This window comes from Brachionichthys hirsutus, chromosome 3 (genome assembly GCF_040956055.1).
Source record: "Brachionichthys hirsutus isolate HB-005 chromosome 3, CSIRO-AGI_Bhir_v1, whole genome shotgun sequence".
Lineage (NCBI taxonomy): Eukaryota > Metazoa > Chordata > Actinopteri > Lophiiformes > Brachionichthyidae > Brachionichthys > Brachionichthys hirsutus.
The window spans coordinates 8,872,913-8,892,962 of NC_090899.1; the positions used below are offsets into that span (position 1 = coordinate 8,872,913).

Here is a 20,050-nt window from a genome sequence, read left to right on the forward strand (position 1 = left end):
CACCCTACACGACTGTGTCAAATCCCCTAAACGTCGGCCAGTAATCAAACGAGATATTGAGAAACACACATCAACTGCAATGGTAGCAAAAATTCCAAACAGATCCATAATCCAGGATCTCTTCTGGATCATCACCAAAATGATCTGATCCTGGTAACATTCCCAACATTCCATCAAGATCTGCCCAGAACTTATCTCGCTAACAGACGGACGGACAGACGAACGAAACAAGAGTTCATTAAGATTCATTTCTGCAGAGGAATCAAACAGCCTACGAAGATTTAATGTACATTTATTTTACCACGTGGAACATATAGTATAAAGATTTCATACTGAATAAATGATATTCATTGAGCCAAAAGGAAAAATTTACATGTCTTAGCTACATAGTCTGAAATACAAATATGAATAAACCATTACTGAAGAAAATCTGTCAAATGTGTACTTCATCTAGTTTATTTTCATTGTACCAAGAGATAACAAGTTTGAGCTGCGCCTGCTGTTCTGTGTTAATCAGCAGGGACTGGAGGTCACACAAACGCGTATCCGCTGGAATCCCTCACCAATAGCGACACAGACAGAGACAGACACGGAGAAAGGAAGTGTAATGTACAACATTATATATACACACCACAGCAAAGCTGCATTTTAAGTTGAAAACCAGTCCTACGAGGTGATTTCTTTTCATAAGGGTACTCATACTCATACGAGGAGGTAAGGGTGTTGTCGGTTTTTGATACTTCGGGGGAGGAAAAGCCGTTTCCTGTTTAACACCGAACTAAAATGACCTCGTAACTCGAGAAGAGCTCCATCGTCCGCTTCTGTGTGAAACGTGAACGCTTTACGCTGGAGAGCAGTACAGTACAGAAAACGTCCTACAATCTACTGCACAGCCCCCCCCCCCCGTGAAGGCTCTGTTTACTCTCAGGCTGACTGGTGGAAGTTTAACTCCAGCAACTAGAACCAGTCGGCCACTGGTCAGTCTGTTTCGTCTCTGAATGTCAACCACTTAAAGAGACCCACGGTGCCCCCCCACCCCCACCACAGAGGGGCGAGCAAGCTCACTGTAAACGAGACAGCAACTTTGGTTACAGTTTGTTATTAAACTACGTATCTTTTATTACAAACTACCCCCCCCCCCCCCCCTCGCCCCCCCAGCACAGAACTGGCCCCCGACCGTGGCGCCCTTCTCTGTTTAATACAGTTGCCGTTCACGGTGCGAGTCGTGTCACTTTGTGGCCGTTTCTCTGGTTTGTAATCCATCACAACCCCCATGAAGCAAGGTTGGCCTGGGGGGGCAGGGGGGGGGTTCACAGGATGGGATCTGAAGGATGTTTCATAAATTAAAGACAGTCGCTTGAACTTTTCTTGCCTCGTTAAACGCACACAAGCCCAGGCTTCCAGGGAAGGGAGGGGGGGTAACCCCCCCCCCCCCCCCATAGGGTGGAGCCACGGCTCCCTACAGCTGTCATGACTGGCCGATCAAAAAGAGTATGTCACAGATAACATGAGAAACGAGCGAGTTCATTAACGGCGACACCGAGAGCTCGAGGAGTCGGGACTCGTGGAGCGTGAACTCCGAGCGGTTCTCCTCCACCTTCGCCAAGGCGTGAAGAGCGCGAGCGGCTCGCCGCATCATGTCCGGGCTTGTGGACTCGAAATGCACCCCCTGGAGGTGCAGCAGAGAGCTCTGGCTCTGCTGGAGCTGTGTGGCAGCCAGACTGTCCTCCAGGAAGCCCAGCAAGTTGCCAACGCTGCCCTTCTGAGCGGCGATCGCCCGGGCGGCAGCGCCGTCGCCTTGGGCCAAGTTGGCGAGCAGAACCACGGCCATCTCCCTGCAGACTGCGATCTTCCTGTCGCCGACGAGCCGCACCAGGTTCCCGTACAGTTTCACCAAACGGCCAACGGGCGGCGTGGCCAGGACGAGGTCCACGTTGTTGTCCTGGATGCTCAGTTTGCTCAGCGTCTCGAGGACCAGTCTCTGGGGGGACAGGGCGCTGTGAGGCCCCAGCGTGGGGAAGGGGTCCTGAGCCTCGGCCGAGGGGCAAACGGCCCAGTGGAGGAGGCCGTCCAGCAGAGGCAGGCAGATGCTCTCGGGGTAGACGGACAGGTCCAGTTTGCCCGAGATGTTGGCCAACGTGACCAACGTGTTCTCCCTCAGGAGCCCCAAGCAGTCCCACCACCACTCGTCCCGTTGGCCCACCCCGTCCTCCGAGTCCTCGTCCTTCTCGTAGGTGAGCGGCGCCTGTTTGCGCTCGGGGTGCCGGTGGTGCAGCAGGATCAGGCGTCCCAGTAGCAGCAGCAGCCCCGCGTGTTTCGACATCTCGTGGTCGTTGCCCGGCACGAAGGAGAGGCTGCGGACAATGTTGGAGATGCAAACGCAGCGGCGCGCCAGAGAGTCCTGCCAGCTCGCCAGGGCCACGAGGGGCCCCTCGTCCTTACTGTGAGGCTCGTCCTCCAGGATGGTGCCGGTCCGGCGAGGCTTCTGGTTCAAGGAACCGCTGGAGGAAAGGATGGCTCCATTATGGTCCTGGTGCGTTTGATCCCCTCTCTCAATAGTCTCCGTCCCGGAATCCGTGTTTCGTTCCTCCTCACGCGGCAGCGAGGGCCCGGCCTTCTCCACGCACTCGGCTTTCTCCGAGGACGACATCTCTTTGGGCCTTTCTTCGTCTTCGTCGCAACGCTTCCTTTTCTCCTCCTCGGTGGGCGACAGATGCTCCCGCATCTTTTCCTCTCTGACTCGTTGCCGCAGCAACATCGGGGGCACCGGTATTCGTTCCCTTCGCACCAGGAAGTCTCCGCGTGGTTCAAAGTGGGCCTGGATGTGTTCCGTGGAGTCTCCTCCTCCGGCGCTCCAGTGAAGTAGCCCGCTGTCAAACTCCTGCAGCTTATTACCGGACTGACCGGCCACAAACGGGTCCTTCTTTCGTACCAACTTGAGGGGATATTTGTCGAACTTGCTGGCCTGTTTGGGCCGCTCAGCAGCAGCCAAGGATTGCATTGAGGCCGCAGGAACCTTGCTTTTCCTCTCCTCCTCCTCCTCCTCCGTCTTCTCCTGTTGACCCCGAGACTCAGAGCACTGGTCTCGCTCCTCCTCCTCCTCCTCTTTTATACGAGACGACCCCTCTGTTGCCTGTTCCTCCTCTTCCCCTTCCTCTTCCTCCTCCTCCTCCTCTTCTTCCTCTCGCTCTACGTCCTCGGCCCTCAGTTCCTCCTCTTCTGCGCTCCCCAAGGCGTCGGGATCAAGCAGCGTCCTCTGGCCGGGGTCTCCCACCTCATACTCCCGCAGAATCCCAAAGATCTCAATGAGGCAGCGTCTGAAATACTCAACCACCAACTCCAGCAGACCAGGCAACTGCAGGAGAAATATAAACGTTTTTTTATTACAACTACACACGGCACACTTTCATTAAACATCAGTAAGTACTCAATGTTAAAGCTCACCGTGTTAAGATCAAAGGTAGAAATACTGTTGTCATCGTACAGAAGAATGTTTATGGTATCTAACGCCCACGTACTCTCGCCCAATAAACCCGATTTTAATGACATCATCACTCTCCAGGCCTCTGGAGTTCCTAAGACGTGAGGACAAGAAACACAATTGTCACCAGACTCACAACAACAAAGGCGGCCGGAGCGCCATCAGGCCGCGTGATGCTCTGTGATCATACCGATATCCTTCATGGTGAGCCTCCGGCGCGGTTTCAGGACCGGGTGAGTAGCTTCTATTGATCCCGGGGGGAAAGGCGTGTCCCGCCTTATTAGAGGCGACTGCGCCGGCGGGGGCACGACGTGAGACGCCGGCACAGGAGGCCCCGCTTTCTGCATCTTCATCGCTCCGTGCATGTAGGGGGATTTACTCGGCGACGTCCTGCTCTCCATGGGGCGGGGCATGGACGCTGGGCTGGACACCTGTGGAATGTGGTTCTGCACACCCTGAGGGGGGGGCTGGTAGTTGGACTGCACTGAACGAGACATGGGCTGTCCATAGGGGGGCTGCCGCGGGCCTATTTGACCCGCCCACTGGCCATCGTGATTCATGCGCTGTTCCGAGGGCATCATCTCCTCTGAGCGGTTCACGCCCGGGTAACCGGGCCCCTGGGGGGGGCCCCCGGGACCACTCTGTCTGCTGGAGGAGTAATTCTGATAATTCATGTCCCGGGGGGGCCCCTGCCACATGCCTCCCTGCGGTCCCTCGGGACCCGACGGGATCATCTGAGGCGGCATGTTGGGCTGAGCGTTGGGCCCCGTCGCTCCCTGCATGCGTTCACGACCAAAGGGAAAGGGGAACTGATTGGTCGGGCCCGGCGGACGGCGATCAGAGCCGGGGTAGGGCCCGCTGCCGCTGAACTGATTGTATGTCTCCTGCTGTCCTGGAGAGGGGGCGGGGCCACCTCCTTGCTGCTGCTGCCCGCCATGGAAGGGTCCGCTGTAGTCTGCTTCGTGACGTTTTGATGGAGGGTAGCCCCCTTCCACAGGACGCTTGTAACTCTACGATGAAGAGGAAGCACGTTTCAGTGGATTCAAAGACGCGTTCATCACAACGCAACGCATTAGTCTGATCCCATTTCCTGTGTGACAGTCGGTTCTGCGGCTACGGATCACCGACCTGTTGCTGCTGCGGGTACATTCCGGGCTGCTGATTGGGGTAGGAGCCAGCAGGGGGTGTTCCCTGTCCAAGATACTGATTACCATAGGAATCAAGCCTGCAAGCAACGCGTGTTGTTAGTTTGACCACAAACAACATTAAGCGCCTCCGACTCGCCTGATTCAGTTTCACGCCGAGTCTCCATCAGGCCTCGTCCTAACGCGATCTCTAAACATAGAACCTGTTCAACGCCTTTTGACTGCTGCCACCGTTCTGTGTGCTTGTTGGCAAATAATACCCCCCCCCCCGCCCCCCAGAGCATCAATGCAACCCTATGCTTACACTCTCACATACAATAGGCCCGAACCACAGAACAGTGAAGGAGGTCAACCAGGATTGGGAGCGTTCAACATGAAAGACGACAACAGATGTCGAGCGTTCATGATGTGACTTTATCAAGATAGTACAAATCTAAATGTGTAATAACATGTTATTTGACATTAACTTGTCTGATGCACAAATAGAAGCAAGCCTTGGAACAGAGAGCCTCTTCACAACCCCCGCTGACATATTGCTTTAATGATCGGTTGCTATTGCTAGCTATAAAACACGAGAAGTTTGGGAAATGACTACAATGGGGAACATACCGTGGCGGCTGTGGGGGGAAGCGATTTGGCGAGTACATCCCAGCGTCAGCATTGGCAGACATCATCGGGTTTGGCTGAGGAGCAACAGATCCCATGTTGCCCTCCGGTCCGATTCCCTGCTCCGATCTGGAGAAAAGGAAAGAAGGTATCGTTTGTTTTTCCATACATCTCCCATAAAAAAGAATAGACGGGCTCACAAATGTTACACTTTGAATAAACTATCCTCAAAAAGTCTCAAAAAACAATCCCCCCCCCCCCGTGTGGCAGCGTGTGACGAATGCAGTTCAATGAGTCGCCTTCTGCGTCTGATCACTTTCACATGGAAATAACCCACAATCCCCATTAGCTCGTGCCACCGGGCCTAAAACGTTATCAAAGGAAACATTATGACGTTAAAGTGGAGAGGATTTAATCCTCAAACGGTCTTTTGTCGTTATTCGTTTTTAAAGACCAGCACAAATCCGGCGCACGTCCTTCTCCCATCACAAAGCCCAAATCTTAGTATTGGTGCCTAATGTCAACGTTACACAAACGAATGTGAGATAAGAAGCAACGAATACCAGAAGGATCGTTGTGTCATAAACGATGCTGGGGAATCACAGGAAGGGCAAACACGGACACACACACACCAGTCTAATCACATCGTTCTGCTTAATTTGAACATCGTTCACACACACACACACACACACACGCACACACACACACACACACACACACACAACAATTCAAAGGAGAGTTATGCTCACACGGAACCAAAAAAACAAAAAACATTTGCCAATCAGATAAGCTCAAACGCCAGCTATTAAAAATAGCTTTTCTGATCCGCATGTGAAGTTTGACATTTGACTGACCAAACAGAAACGTGTCAGAATCAGCTGCGTTTACTCGACATGAATAGAAAGCGCGAATGCAGGGACAGATCGGAATAACCCGATTCTCACCTCCTATCGTAGGCTGGTCCGTAGGGATACGGTTGTCTGGGGCCCATTGGCATTGAGCCCATGGCCCCCGGCTGCCCCCTGTTAAACGGAGGTGGGGGCTGCTGCTGCTGCTGCTGCTGCTGCTGCTGCTGTGTCGGAGGCGGTTGCTGCTGCTGTTGGTCCACCATCCCACTGTTAGCGCCCTGGTTAGCAGGTAGAAACTGCTCCCCGACTGGAGATGCACTCACAATTAGAGCCTATTTAGGGCTGATTAACTGGATGTCATTAGCCGAGTGTAGCTATAATCCATTAACGGGGCCCCACCTTTCCTCATGCTGCTGAAAGGGTCCTTGCCGGACTCGTAGCCGGTCATGCGGCCTTGCACGTCTGGCGTACTCATGCCAGGTTGGTAGGCAGAGTTGGGCGTCATGTTCTTTCTGGGGAACGTAGGGTCGTTTCCTTCAGAGAAGGGATCCTGGAGGTTAACACTGCTCCTACAGAGAAGCACAGGGGAGGGAGCAAGAAGGGGGGGGGGTGAGCAGGAGAGAGAAAAATGGTCAAAAAGAAGTTTGTTTCTTTATTGAAAATATGTTCCAAGCAAATGGTTAAATCAAATGAGTCACCTGGGCCCGGTTGGCATGGGGGGCATCTGGGTGTGAGGGGTGGAGGCTGGCGTGGGAGGTTTTAAGTCCCCTCCCTCAGCCATGGAGCTACTGGTGGACTGGGGTGTTTGAGGACCCTGCAGAGACCCCGACCCCGCTGTGGAGCAGAGGGACGCTTCGGTTTGAAATAAGAGGGGAGCAGACAGACATGGAAGCCTGATGTTAATGGCATCCAAAAACAAAGTCACATATTTCTGTTGGCTTTAGAAATTGGGATTGACATAAAATACGAAGGGCGACACGAGTATGGTTCTAACCTGGGGAGGGGGGCTGGACCTTAGCAGCTTGCTTCTTTTTGTTCTCTGGAAAAATCTCAGGAGGGGGGTCTTCGCCGCGCTCAATTTTGCACTCGAAGGCATAAAGACACTGAATGTACTGCTTCTTCAGAGAACTGGCCGCGCTGCTGGAAGTCCCAACATTCAGGGAAGTGGCCAGATCACGCCACTTCTTATTCTTACTCACCTGGGAGACAAGAGAAGACCCAGATTACAAAAAGGGATCCAGTAGAACGCACAGGAATTAGATCGTGCCGCATTACCTGTGCCATGCCTCCGATCTCTTTGACAGACATGTACAGCCGGAAGAGGTCGAGCGGTTTGCGTCCGACGGCGGGCAAGTTGGAAATGGCCATGGATTTCTCGTCAATGAAGGCCAAGTAGCGGTCCACCCATATCTTACGGTCGAGCTCCGGCCCCAGCTCGTACAGGCGCGTTATCTTCTCGTTGGTCGTGGTGGAAGAGTTGGACTTCTGTTTCAGAGCAGCAGAAACGAGAACGAACGCGCTTGAACACGAGTCGCACGGACATCCAGAGACGTGCGGCGTCGACAGGCTACCTTCGTTTTGGGCTCCGGCTTGGGCGTTACACTCCCGTCTACTTTGTTATTCATCTTATTGTTCATCTCTGGGCTGGGGGCCATACCTGGATGCAGTGTTTATTAGTCAGCCTTCACGTTAAGTAAAGTAGCGCTAGAGTCATTTCTCCACAACGTACCCCCCGAGTTATTAGCCTGGTTCGGCCCCATTGGATACGGAGATCCACCCTGTGTGTTCATCATTCCAGGCATGTTGTTGGCGGGAGGACCGTAGGGTGGGCCGGAGCCCATCACGCCTGGAGACATGTTGCTGTAGCCAGGCATCCTGGGCAGAGGAGGAAACGTGAGCGTCGAGAGTTCCTAAAAATCTGCCTGAAGTAAATGCATCCATCACAAACTCACCTGTTGTGCATGTTGTTGGTGGCAGGGTCCTGGGGCTTTCTGTTCATGCCAGGGGGCGGACACATTCCCGAGCCCACCTGGGGTGGCATATTGCCCATGTTTGGACCCATGTTGGGGCCCAAATTTGGACCCATACCGGGGCCGAAGGGGCGTGCACCCATCTGATTTGGAGGCATCCTTCCTGGAGGCATGCCCGTGTATGGCGGCCCCCCACCCTGTCCACTCAGGGGGTTCATTGGGCCCATGCCCTGTCCGGGGTAGTTTGAGTTAGGCATGTTGCTGTAGCCCGGTTGCCGGGGATAACCTGCGGATAATTAGAATAAACAACAATCGGTTGGCTGCATCGGCTCGCTGGGCTGAAGACGTCTCGGTGGAACCTCAAGTTCATTTACCGTATTTTCACACCCATAGGACGCACCTAAAAGTCTTAGATTTTTTTCAAAATGTGCAGCGCGTCCATTGGTCCGCGCGGCCTATTTGTTGTTGTAAGGCGGACTCAGTCAGGCGCCTGGCGGAGTGATACGCTCCGACGCGCATCACCACAGTAAACTATTATGGCGTGTTGACGGAAGTGGCTGCCGAGGCTGCCGGTCCCGCAGCAGAACACGGGAATAGAGCAGCGGAGAGAGAATCCAGCATTAATGGATCAATGGAGGAAGAGGAGGAAGCAAGAAGAAGACCTGCAGCAACTCGGTTCCTGCGATCTGCGACTCCGTGCGGGCCGATCTCACCGATACGGTCTAAACCGGAGTGAAGCAAGCTAACGCGCTAACGGGCTAACTAGCAAGCTAGCTTATCATCGTCATCCCCGGTGGATTAACCAAAGAACTCCAACCGCGCAACGTTAAACTGCGGGCTGCGTGGGAGCGCTGGACGACAGAAGGAGAACACAGTTCCACTCAGAGTGGAAGGCAGCGCAGCGCCACAGTTTGACTGGATTGTAGCTGCTTCGGCTAACTGTCTGCTAGCATTGTTGTTCGAGCCTTCACAGAAACCGCCGCACGGCACGAAAAGAGACTCTGACAGTGAAGAAAGAGGCCGGCATGTTTGATGGAGATCTAGCGCAGCTGTTCACTACAGAAACGGAGGATGAGGACTTTGATGGGTTTGATTAATGACTCTGTTTTGCTCCGGCTCTATTTTTTAAAACGCGTACTAGTATGCTTGTTTGATTGATGACAATTAAAGATGTGAGTACCAAACTCAGTTTTTCTCCTGCTTTATTTTGCGCACCTATCATGCCGGCGCCTTTTGAGCCGCGCGCCCTTTGTATGTTTGAAATACCGAAAAATCAGCTGTTAATGAGACTGCGGCGAATCAGCAGGTGCGTCATAAGGTCGTGAAAATACGGTAGGTTCGGCATCTAAAGTAGATTAATAAAGCTGGGAAGCGGACCGGGCCCCTCCAGTGGGCTTACGAAGCCCCCCCCCCCCCCCCGCGAGCAAGAAGCCCTGGTCACAGACTCAGCTCGGCTACGTCGACTGACTTTCTGCTTCCTGGCTATAAATAGCAGCAGCAGAGGGAGGGACTCGCTACTGCAAGGTAGTCCCACGGGACAGGGACATATGTCCTTTGTGTTTGTCTAATGGGACACGCAGAAAACGTCTCCTTCCATTAATATCGGAAAAAAGTAAACCTGTAGAAACCTGTAGAAAATTGAAAGTTATCCCTTAAAAACGTGCAAAAATATCACGAGGATTTTCAGACAACATTAAAATGTTCATACTTTGAGGGCCATATTGTCCTCCCTGCTGACCGTAGCCACCCATGGCGTTGTTCTGCTGATATGCACCCATCCCAGGGTGCATCTGTCCCGCCGAGGCTTGACGCGGCGACAGCGCAGACGCGGACTGGGGGGAGCCGTAAGGAGGCATCTGGTGGTTTCTCTGCATGAAGCCTGACAAACGGCAAAGACAGACAGAAGGCGCTCAGACTCAGACTCAACAGTCCTCACCCGTCAGTCTCCATGAACACTTCAAAGCATACCTCTGTCCTGCGCCATTGGAGGGTGCAAACTCCCATCTGACTGCACACTCGAAGGCCTGGGGGGCATTTGGGTCCCTGAACAATAATATTTACGTTGTCATTACAATGCGTCTACCTGGCTAAGAAGATTCGCGTTAGGCAACGCAAGTTTGTTTTTGTAAAGGTAGTCCAAAGCAAACCAGGAAGCTTTCTCAATTCAGGATCACCATCTTACAAACGGATGTTTCTTTGAATGAACGTTTTCTGATGTTAAGGGAAACTACAACCACAGGCTCACAGAGGTGAGCCGAAGCAGCTCAGGATCAGCTGAGATGCTTCAGGAATGGGAAGGGTTAAGAGTTCCTCGCCCAACCCCCAGGAACGCATGATCACAATTCTCCATTAAAAACACGAACATGACGGCAGACAGTACATCAATATGAAGCCATTTGATGCTCACGCCCCATCACGGGGGGGAACGCAGACTCCACCCACCTGGCATGTTGGCGGGTGACAGCGGTCCAGGTCGCGGAGTGCCGGCGCTCGCAGGGGAGCCGGCCGGGGAAGGGGAGGGCCCCCGGATGCCTGGCAGGTGGGGAGAGGTGCGAGGAGAGAAAGGCGACGGAGCCTGGCTCCTCTGCTCGCCCTGGCTGCCCGCTGCGTTCCCGCTGGGGCTCAGGGCGCCCTCCGCACCGATGGGCAAGTCATCGATGGACCCCGACAAGTCCTGAAAACGAGGGGGGGGGGGGGGGATTAAAGAAAGCAAATGGAACCACTTGGAAAAGACGGAGCTCTTGTGCATTTTCACACAGAATGATTTCTATTTCCAAGCAGATTCATCATTGTGTTCGTAGTAAAAGTATTTCTTTGTAGTTTTAGCAGGTTGCAAATGGAAACACACAGACGTCTCTTCCAAACAAACAAACAAATGAATGAATGAATGAATGTGCAGCATTAGTGCAAGGGGTTGTCATGGTTACCAAGGTTTGGTGAATCAGCATGGTACAACAGCCTTGCCACGTGATTTTAAGACACAAACTCTCCAGTACTCGTTTCAGTCTGACCCGTATAAACGCCGCCTCCGCCTCAGGCATTAGCCAACAAATGATACGCAGCAGCACCCAAAACGACCACGGGTCACGCAGCCGAAGTGCAAACGTCAATGCCCGACACAGGGAGTCTGAAGCGCAACGAGGCCCATGTTGCCCAGCGTTGGTCGACTCCTAAAAATCAACGCATCCGACGTGTAGATCGAGGTAGGGGCGCGAAAAACAAAAATCACTGCGTAAAAAGGACATTCCCACTGTTCCGGCAGCCGTAACAAGCGGAACTGACCGGAAGCCTGGAGGGGCGGCCCTGACTATCCTCTGGGCCAGATTTAGGCTGAGTGGACGGAGGGGAAGTGGACTGAAATGAGTCCTGAGATACCTCCTAAAAACACATCAGAATACAGGCGTGGGTACGTTACGAGACTCATGGGAAAGCCCGCCTCTGAGCACACCAACAATTACGTGTGACGAACGCGATCCCAGTCTGAGGGCGGTACCTGCTGAGGTGGGGGGGGGAAGCGCTGATAAGGCGGCTGAGCATTCTGTGGGTACGCGGCGGGCTGCGACGGTGCCTGCTGCTGCTGCTGAGGCCCCTGTGCGGTTCCTGGGTAACTGGATTGCCCCTGCGATCCAGGGGCATCCTGGGAGTTTGACTGTTGTCGGGCCTGGCTGGGTGGGCTCTGCTGCTGGGCGTACAGAGATTGGCCAGTCTGTGGGGCTGAGGCTTGTGAATACGGTGGCTGTGGCTGTGGCTGGGGGGCACCTTGGGATGGCACTGACAGTGGCCCTTGGGACTGTGAGGGTATGAGGGGCTGCTGATAAGGAGCTCCTCCCTGGGTGTGTGCAGCAGCTGTTGGCACAGGGTGGGTTTGCCCCGGGTAAGGGGTCTGGCCACCCGGCTGCACTGGTGAATTCTGGGAGTACGGGGACTGCTGGCTTGGTCCCTGGTTCGGCTGGCCGTAGTATGGTGCCTGGCCCTGGGAGCCGTAGCCTCCTGCTGCCTGTTGCCCAAACGATGCCATCTTAAAAGGAAAGACACACAATACTTACAAAATAGAAAAGATGCAACATATAAAAACACTCTTATGTATTATATCATGTCCACGTTTTGTTTGTTTTTTTTCAGGAAAAATCTTTTTAAATACCTGGGGGGCATAAGGCATGGCACCCATGCCTCCTGGGGTGCGTCCTTGCATTCCTGCTGGATATCGCTGGGGGCCAGGAGGTCCATAACCCTGGCCCGGGAACCCTGGCCCCTGCTGCGGACCTGCCGGGGGCCCCTGCTGCGACTGCTGACTGTACGGACTGCCTGATGCGTAGGGTTGACTTCTCATTTTTCCCATGGGGTCCATGGGACCAGGTGGCTGGACATGGAAAAGAAAAAAAAAACCACGAATTTAAAATCAAACAGCAAGTGTGAGAACTTTAGAGCAACTCCTCCCATGGCTAAAGCTGCCATTTGTCTTATAAGTACTGTGATGCAGGGGGGACTTTTGGACTTCACCTTATTTCCCACGATCATTACCTGCCCCCCCCCCACTTGGTCATAGTTTCAGTCAGGGCTATACATACTATCTAGTATCACAGGAAGGGCAGCCTGCCCAATCTTAAACATGTCCCAGCTGTGCTTCCGTTTGAATTTGGTCCAAGCCCCCCCCCCCCCAGAAAGTTTGGCTCTGGATGAATGACACCAGAAATGAAACAGGCACTTTCACAACAGCTGGGGGGACTCAAAAATGTGCAAAAGCATCCTCTGGCTGAAGAGCAACATTTAGTATAAACATTTTATCTCAGGTTAAGTATTAAGTAGTATTAAGTATTATGGCGCTCCGGCCTGATAGTACCCGGTTAATACTTCACCTCCGTTAAATTGGGGACAAGGATCTCAAAGAACGTCCACCTTAAGAGTATTCCCTGTCATTGCAATACGTGAAATCCTACGTGTGAACTTTGCTGAGGGGAAAAGCGTGTAAAACGTATATTAAATGAGTTAAATGACATTTTGTACATTCAAGATAATGACATGCAATAAATAAGAGCAGCACATGGCTAATCTGCATAAGACAGAGAGGAAACTCCCTGGGCTGGCGAGACGCTGGACCGCCTTGTGATTGGCTTGGGGGGAGGATTGGGGCGAATTCTTTGCAGTCACAGTCAAACGTGTGTGGCACGCTGGACACACGCACACACACGCACACACACACACACACACACACACACACACTCACTGGCAGAGGTCACGCTTTCCTTTTGCATCATGCAAGTGAGAATACAAAAGCAATAAATGTGTTTAATCCATCAACAATAGCAGATAAGGGGACGTGTATACGAATGGAAAGTAAACTATCAAGTGTCTCCAAACACTTATGAACATTTCATAAACCTGCAATGCTGTTGCACGGTAAAATAAAATATTTGAACCATTACAACTCTCCACCTGTCATAATGATGTAGATTATATTTGTCATACTAGCTGATAATTTACCCAAATTAAACTTTGAAAGGATTGCTTCTGATAATGAGTAAAAACATGAAACATGCACGTCGTATAAAACATCTAACCATGGGGGTGGATAAAAAAAACATCAAAGAAGGTATGAACCCACTTTATGTATATCTGACTGCGCTAACTGGTGACCCCGTGACGCCTCGCGTCACATGTAATTATAAATGGGCCAAGAGCAGCGAGATGAGGAGCCAATCAGCTCCCAGCTAGCGTGTCAACCGAAGACCAACTACCTCCTGGCTTGACAGCAGCGTTTTACCTCCACAATTCAAATCCCTGCGCAAAGTGCGCTTTGCTCACGCACGGTGCTGCGGGGCGGCGTGCACGGGAACCCCAGCAGCCCCCCCCCAATACAACTAATAGGACGTAAACTCAGCAATGACGGGTCATTGAACCCGCCGCGCACGCGTTTAGTGCGTTCCTTCCGCAGAATTCACGCGTATCGGACAAAAACAATTAAAATACGGCGCCGGTCAGGAGCCACGCACGAAAGTAGTCCCGTACTTTAGACCACACTAATTACACAATACGTGAACTTTAAGCTCCAGCACCTCCAGAGAGCAGAGAAAACTCCGCGCTGCTCTCCACGGACTAGTTTTCCACCCTTTCGGGCCTTCCCGGTCTCCGAACGAACGTCCTTCGCGTCGTTTCAACGACTCCGCGTTCGGTCCGCTCCCCGCGGCTCCCCGTGTGTTTTCTGCCTGCTTTCATTTGTGCGTTCCAAAACAAAAACAGAAACACTAGCGACATTCCGCTTTGGTGAAAAGGGCAGATACACGGACAAGGCAGCCATTTTAGAGTCTTTGAGCACTACTCTCAGACAATGGCTGGCCTGCTGCTAAGCTAGGAAACGGGAGCCGCTTCGCAGCCCGCGCTCACAATGAGACCGTACCTGGGTTCGAACCCCGCCGCTGCCCGGGCTCATGGGCGACGGGAGGTGGCTCCTTTGTTGCCAGCCCGGGCTGCTCCCCCCGTACAGCCCGCTGCTGCCCATGTCAGCTGCCCCCTTGCTAGCGCCCTCCTGGCCGCTGTAGTCGCTCGGAGGGTAGCTCGGGTAAGCCCGAGTCGAGCTCGGGGACGTCAGCAGCTTGTTGAGCGTCGGCGTGGACGTCGGTTGGGGGTTCCCGACGTTATATCTCTGGGTGTTGTTGTAAGATCCGGCCATGGCCGCGGGTCCTCCCGCCGGAGTCTGCTGCTTCATGCTAGCTGGCTGCCCCCCAGCTGTCGGCGGCTGAGCGTTGCGCGGGGAGTTCACGGCGTACGCCTGGCCCGGGTACGGAGTCCTGCTCGGGAATGGGTTGCAATTGTTGAACTGGTGATTAGAAAATCCATGTTCGAGCGAATTGGGCTGGTACGGGTCCATCATGTCGCCCGGCTGCCCGGCTGTACCCGCAGCAGCTGCCATGCCAGGGCTTTGTTGTCCGCCATGTTGATGAAAAGGGCCCCGGCCGTAGTGCTGGCTGTACCCGTACGAGGGTGGAGGGAACGCGGGGCCGTGGTGGCGCGCCAAGCCGGGGTGGTTGTTCAGCTCCGACCCGGCAGAGTCGTTCTGGTTATTCGCGCTAGCCCTGGGCGGGTTCCCATTCCCGTTCTTCATCTCCGGCTCCCCTCCTCCCCCTGCATTTCCACCGCCGGCCCCGTCCTGCGGACCCCCCCGGCCCGGCGACCCGCTGTCCAAGCGCGGCGGCTTCTTCTCTGACTGCTTGTCCCCCGGTACCGACTCCTCCTTGGGTTCCCGATCCGGCTTTTTGAGTTCGGAAGGCGGGTTAGCGTTAAGAGTGGCGGCGCTGGCGACCTGGGCGGCCATGATATACCCCCCCCCACCCCCCCTCCACCAGCACCACCTCTCTCTCCCTCTACAGGCGAGTCAGTCACAACCAGAAGCTAGCATTGAATATAAATAAGTGTTCATAGCCATTTATCCTTGTGTCGGCGCATCCCCGGACCGAACCCGGCCTCCATCCCCCCCGACCCGACCCTCCTCCCCCCCCCGACCAGAGTCCAGTTCCGAGCGTGGTTGCGCGCTATGATGGAGGCTCCATGCGACGCGTAAGGAAGCGGCAGAGATTGTTGTGGGAGTTGTGTTACCGAGCCCGGGCAGAGGCAGGGAGCGAACCCAAACACGAGGCTCCGGGAGCTGCAGCCATTTTAGCGAGCCGCGAGACGGCTGGAAAACGTGGACTGGATCCGCCTCCGGCGGCGACGCCGCCTGCGCCTTCTCCCGCAAAGGAGATCTTCTCCACACGAAGCTAATGCGCGTGTAAATTCATTAGTGCGTTACAACGTACGATCATTGCAGGAGTAAAAACAATTAGAAGAGAATCTGAAATGATTAAAACAATTAGAAGAGAATCTGAAATGATTAAAACAATGAGAAGAGAATCTGAAATGATTAAAACAATTAGAAGAGAATCTGTCATGACCTTAAAGTCTGTCCCCCCAGAAAGCACGCACAGCTCGCCCTGGGTGGAACCCGAGTCCATCTGGCCTCGGCTTCCCACATTTACACTCTCTGAAATAGTGATTGATACCGTTAAAGATCACCATTTTATAGTGAGCTGAATAGAATCTCCTGTTTTTATTTTACTTCAGCAGGACGCACAGGTTTTTCCAGAGTAAAGGGAAGAAGCCTTGCAGCAAATGCAACGCACACCCCCCCCCCACTTCTCTCACTCCAGCAGAAGCACTCCTCTGCTCGCCTGGGTGTGGGGGGATGGGTGCGCAGACTCCAGCTCTCTCTTTCCTCCTCTCACCCTTCTTATAAATAAAGATACAATAAGAACACGTGTTCGTGTATCCTCTCTGCTCAGTTGGAGTCATGCGGACATAATGAGAAGCGCGCGGCCGTGCGTAATGGAGCCTGTGCGTAATGGAGAAATGGAACGCAAATTGAGGGATAATAACTTGTTTTGATTGGGTATTGATTAACGTTCAGACTCGGAGTTTATGAGGGACGACATTGATTTTTGGTACACTCTATTTTCTCACACGCACGCAGAGAGAGGAGCCATCGCTCTTGCTCTCTTTTTTTCCCTTTTTTTTTTTTCCTTCCACCTCCAGAGGGCTTGTGGAGAAGAGAGAGGGAAGAGGCAGGAAGTGGCAGGCGGGGGGAACACACACTCGATCACATGCACAAACATCGGAACACAATTTAACATTCCGCCTGACACGCCCCCCCTGACGCACGGAGGAGGCGCGTGGAACCTCAGAGCCGCTCACCCGCACGCCGCTTCTTTGATCTCCCACATCAGTGCGAGCTGCGCGTGAATCACGTTTTATTTTAGGCGGCGTTTAAGAACATGTCAGCACACAGAGCCTCCGGTTAAACGGGTATGAAGGGCGTATTCCCTGTTCTAAAATGGAGGGGACTCTAAAACGCGGGTGTTTGCGCGGTGCTTTGCGCCGAAAACGCTGGAGAGCAGCGAGAGCTGCTCAAAGTCCGCGTTTTTCAGTCGGACGCGGGTTTCCAGCCCAGAGAGCAGACGCTGGTCCAGTTTAATGCAGCTTCCTGCTCCGGCTGCCAGGAAAAGCCGGACTGGAGCTCCGTGAATGCGGGAGGAGGATTCTCAACCCCGTCAGCAGCCACCTGCTGGACAAACGAAGGATCGCTCCTGCCCAAAGTCATTCCTATTTATGGAATGTTGACGTTTTTGATTCGACCTCGTCTGGAATTGTTTTAATGACGTCACATTCTGTGATAAATGCAGTATTACGGTATGAGTTCAAATACCACTAATACTTCTCAGTTCTTTGGAATAGGAATAGGACCGCTTGGCGAATACCAATAGTATAGTAAATACTAGTAAACAAAATAAATTACAAATATTTACAATTGGCTCTCTAAAATAGTAGACAGAGCTGTAGTATTCTCCTCATTGACCATTTTAGACCACAAGAAATATTATGAATGGAATAATACACAAAGTATGTAAAATATCAATAAATTATGTTTTTAGGTGATTCAAAAACCATCGTTTGGCTGCTTATCCACGTGTTGCTGAAACATAAAGGTGTTATACACATGAAACAAAAACACATTTAGGCTCATTAAAATGTCTCCGCCTTTATTGGAGACTTCCTTATAGTCTGTGGGGAAACAGGAACAGATATAACTTCAGATAAAGCCCATCATTAACTCGCATCCTCGCCATCCGGCACAACCTCGAAGCATCTTCAGCACCAGAAACGTTCGGTGGCGTTTCTCTCCTGGCTCAGAGCCCAGTCCGCGGTGCCGAACAGGAAACCGGTTTGTTCCAGCATTGAGCCTTCTCGGCTCACGGGTCCATCATTTCCTCCGCGACGGTCTTCCCACTGGCTTCAACGCAACGCTCCTGCACTCCAAGGGTGCTGGACAGCTGCTCAGGAAAACGTGTTCGGTTTCAGCGTTCGTACAAATTTAGATTTACTCATTGCAGGTAGGATTATTCAGCATTTCAATCGGCGCCAATAAATACTGAGGGTCTGGTTCTAAAGCGCGCGAGTCGCCGTTGGGAAAGGATACGAGCTGAACTGGAAGTCGGCCCCCACGGCGGCCGACATCATGGCCTGCAGATTTCTCTCCTCCAGGTCTCCGAAGCAGAAGCCATTGGCCCTGTCCACCGCCCGTAAGACCCGAGTCATGCTCTCCTTGTCCTGCAGGCAGAAGAGAGAGACTTTTTAGATCAGGGCCAGATCCCCATCGGAAGTTTGGTGAAACTCTGTGATGAGGAAACGCCAAAGAACTCTCACCGAAACCTGGACGACCCATTTAAAGACCTCTGGCTGTGGAATAATCAGCATAAAAGATCAAAAGATCAAAATGTGGGGGTTTGTAATTACATTAAATGGGATAAAACGTCCCACGTAAGGCGCACACAAACCGTTTCTAGCACTCCGATCGATCGATCGATCGATCCAGCGTCTGAACCGATTCACCTGCAGCGATTGATTTATAGACGTTCCTGGTGGGAAGCCTGTTTGGAACTAATGCTAATGAACTCATATATACAAGCGCAGTATTCTGTGCTAGCACGACTCCGGCTGCAAAGCAACGAAAGACAAACAAAAAAAAACGTTTTCGCTCATTTGGAGAGAAAAAAAAAAAAGAGAAAATATTTAGCGTTTCTCGCTAAACGCCAGCAGGATGAAACGCCGCGTCGGTCCCGACCCGCCGGTTAACAGCGCCCCCGTTCTGCTCGATTCCTACAAGGCGGCTTCCATCTCTTGTTGTTGTTTTTTTAACCCTCTTTTTACACCTGGAATAGGAACGCGTCACAAACAAACATCTACCTGGACGTCGAGCGGCACGAAGGAGACGAGCCCGTAATCCTGAACGACCTCGGCCAGCTTTCCATTCAGCCGGTGGAACTTCTTAAAGAAGGGGTCGGCGGCAAAGTGGTCGAGGAGATAGGTCAGATCCATGACCTCTGTGTAGAAGTCAAGGTTGAAGGCTGTGCAAGAATACAGGGGGGGGGGGGGGGGGATTATGTTAAATGTCAAACACAAGGTAACGCCGTTCCGCTCGAGGGGGGGGGGGGGTTACCGAGCTTGCCGTAGTGCTCGATCAAGTCGATCTTGGAGAGCACGTTGACGTGCGGCAGCTCCACGTGCAGCATGGTGGACAGCGAGGTGCACAGCACCGAGATGAACTTGGCCGGGTCGGCGCAGTAGTGCGAGTCCACCAGGTGCACGGCGGCCAGCTGAAAGAAGGGAGGCCGGTGAGCGTCCACGTGCGCTAATATTCATGCTGGTGCACGTGAAGAGAGTCTCACCCTGAGGTTCCACCGGGCCAGATGTGAGAAGATGTTCTTCACCGAACTCTGGTGGGTGTAGAGCTCCACCTGGCCGGGACAGTCGAACAGGAAGTAGCAGTCCCCGCGCTGCTCCAGCTTCCGCTCCAGCCAGTCCAGGTTGGCCTCCACGTACTCCATACAGTACAGGAGACCCCCGTTCGGCCCCAGCTTCAGGCCGTCCATGACGTCACCCAGCGTGACCAGCTCCGAGATGTCTACGGCACCGGAATACGGGAGCGCTTCGTTGGCCGGGTCCATGTTCACCACGACCGCCCTGCGGCCCAGCCGGGTGAGGAGCTCCTGCATGCCGCGGCAGTACGTGGTCTTCCCCGAGCCGGGGGGCCCGATGACCGCCTGGCCGAAGCGGAGCGGGCGCTTCACGGCCGCGTGGCCGGACATGGTTTCAGTAGCAGCGGGTGCTCGCTAGAGTCGGTACCGGGAGGTCACATCGGCCCGCTCATAGCGAGGCCGGGTTTACTGAAGAATGTCTCACAGCGGATCGATATATTTAAATTTACTGCAACTTAGAACTAATTACAAGTTTACGTTTCGCAAAATACAATGTGAAGAATTGGAGGCCTTTGTTCTTTATAAATGTAAAAAGTAGCGACGGGTATTTACCGCCTGCGCTGTCGTTAGCTTAAATGGCTGGCTGTGATTCGGGAGTACTTCCGGGTCACACACTCACGTTACAAAATAAAAGTGAGAGGACTCCCGGGTCACACTC

At 53.1% G+C, this 20,050-nt stretch overlaps 2 protein-coding genes across 2 annotated transcripts; both read right to left on the reverse strand.

Moving 5' to 3' along the window:
• Window positions 1-1,459: 1,459 nt before the first annotated feature.
• On the reverse strand, window positions 1,460-15,366 carry arid1aa (AT-rich interaction domain 1Aa). The gene is made up of 20 exons (XM_068755338.1): window positions 14,445-15,366; window positions 12,192-12,410; window positions 11,544-12,068; window positions 11,333-11,428; window positions 10,493-10,724; window positions 10,019-10,093; window positions 9,759-9,929; window positions 8,033-8,336; window positions 7,810-7,955; window positions 7,652-7,737; window positions 7,356-7,565; window positions 7,075-7,279; window positions 6,779-6,932; window positions 6,480-6,649; window positions 6,177-6,387; window positions 5,236-5,361; window positions 4,610-4,706; window positions 3,672-4,491; window positions 3,445-3,575; window positions 1,460-3,355 (listed from the first exon to the last, which is right to left on the reverse strand). Exons 1-20 carry the CDS (start codon window positions 15,357-15,359, stop codon window positions 1,469-1,471), a joined length of 6,780 nt encoding a protein of 2,259 aa, XP_068611439.1. The 5' UTR covers window positions 15,360-15,366; the 3' UTR covers window positions 1,460-1,468.
• Window positions 15,367-17,599: 2,233 nt separating this feature from the next.
• Window positions 17,600-19,925, reverse strand: gpn2 (GPN-loop GTPase 2). Its single transcript, XM_068760280.1, has 5 exons — window positions 19,303-19,925; window positions 19,074-19,230; window positions 18,821-18,981; window positions 18,054-18,184; window positions 17,600-17,899 (listed from the first exon to the last, which is right to left on the reverse strand). The coding sequence occupies exons 1-5, from the start codon at window positions 19,720-19,722 to the stop codon at window positions 17,827-17,829; spliced, it is 942 nt and encodes a 313-aa protein (XP_068616381.1). The 5' UTR covers window positions 19,723-19,925; the 3' UTR covers window positions 17,600-17,826.
• Between the last annotated feature and the right edge of the window lie 125 nt (window positions 19,926-20,050).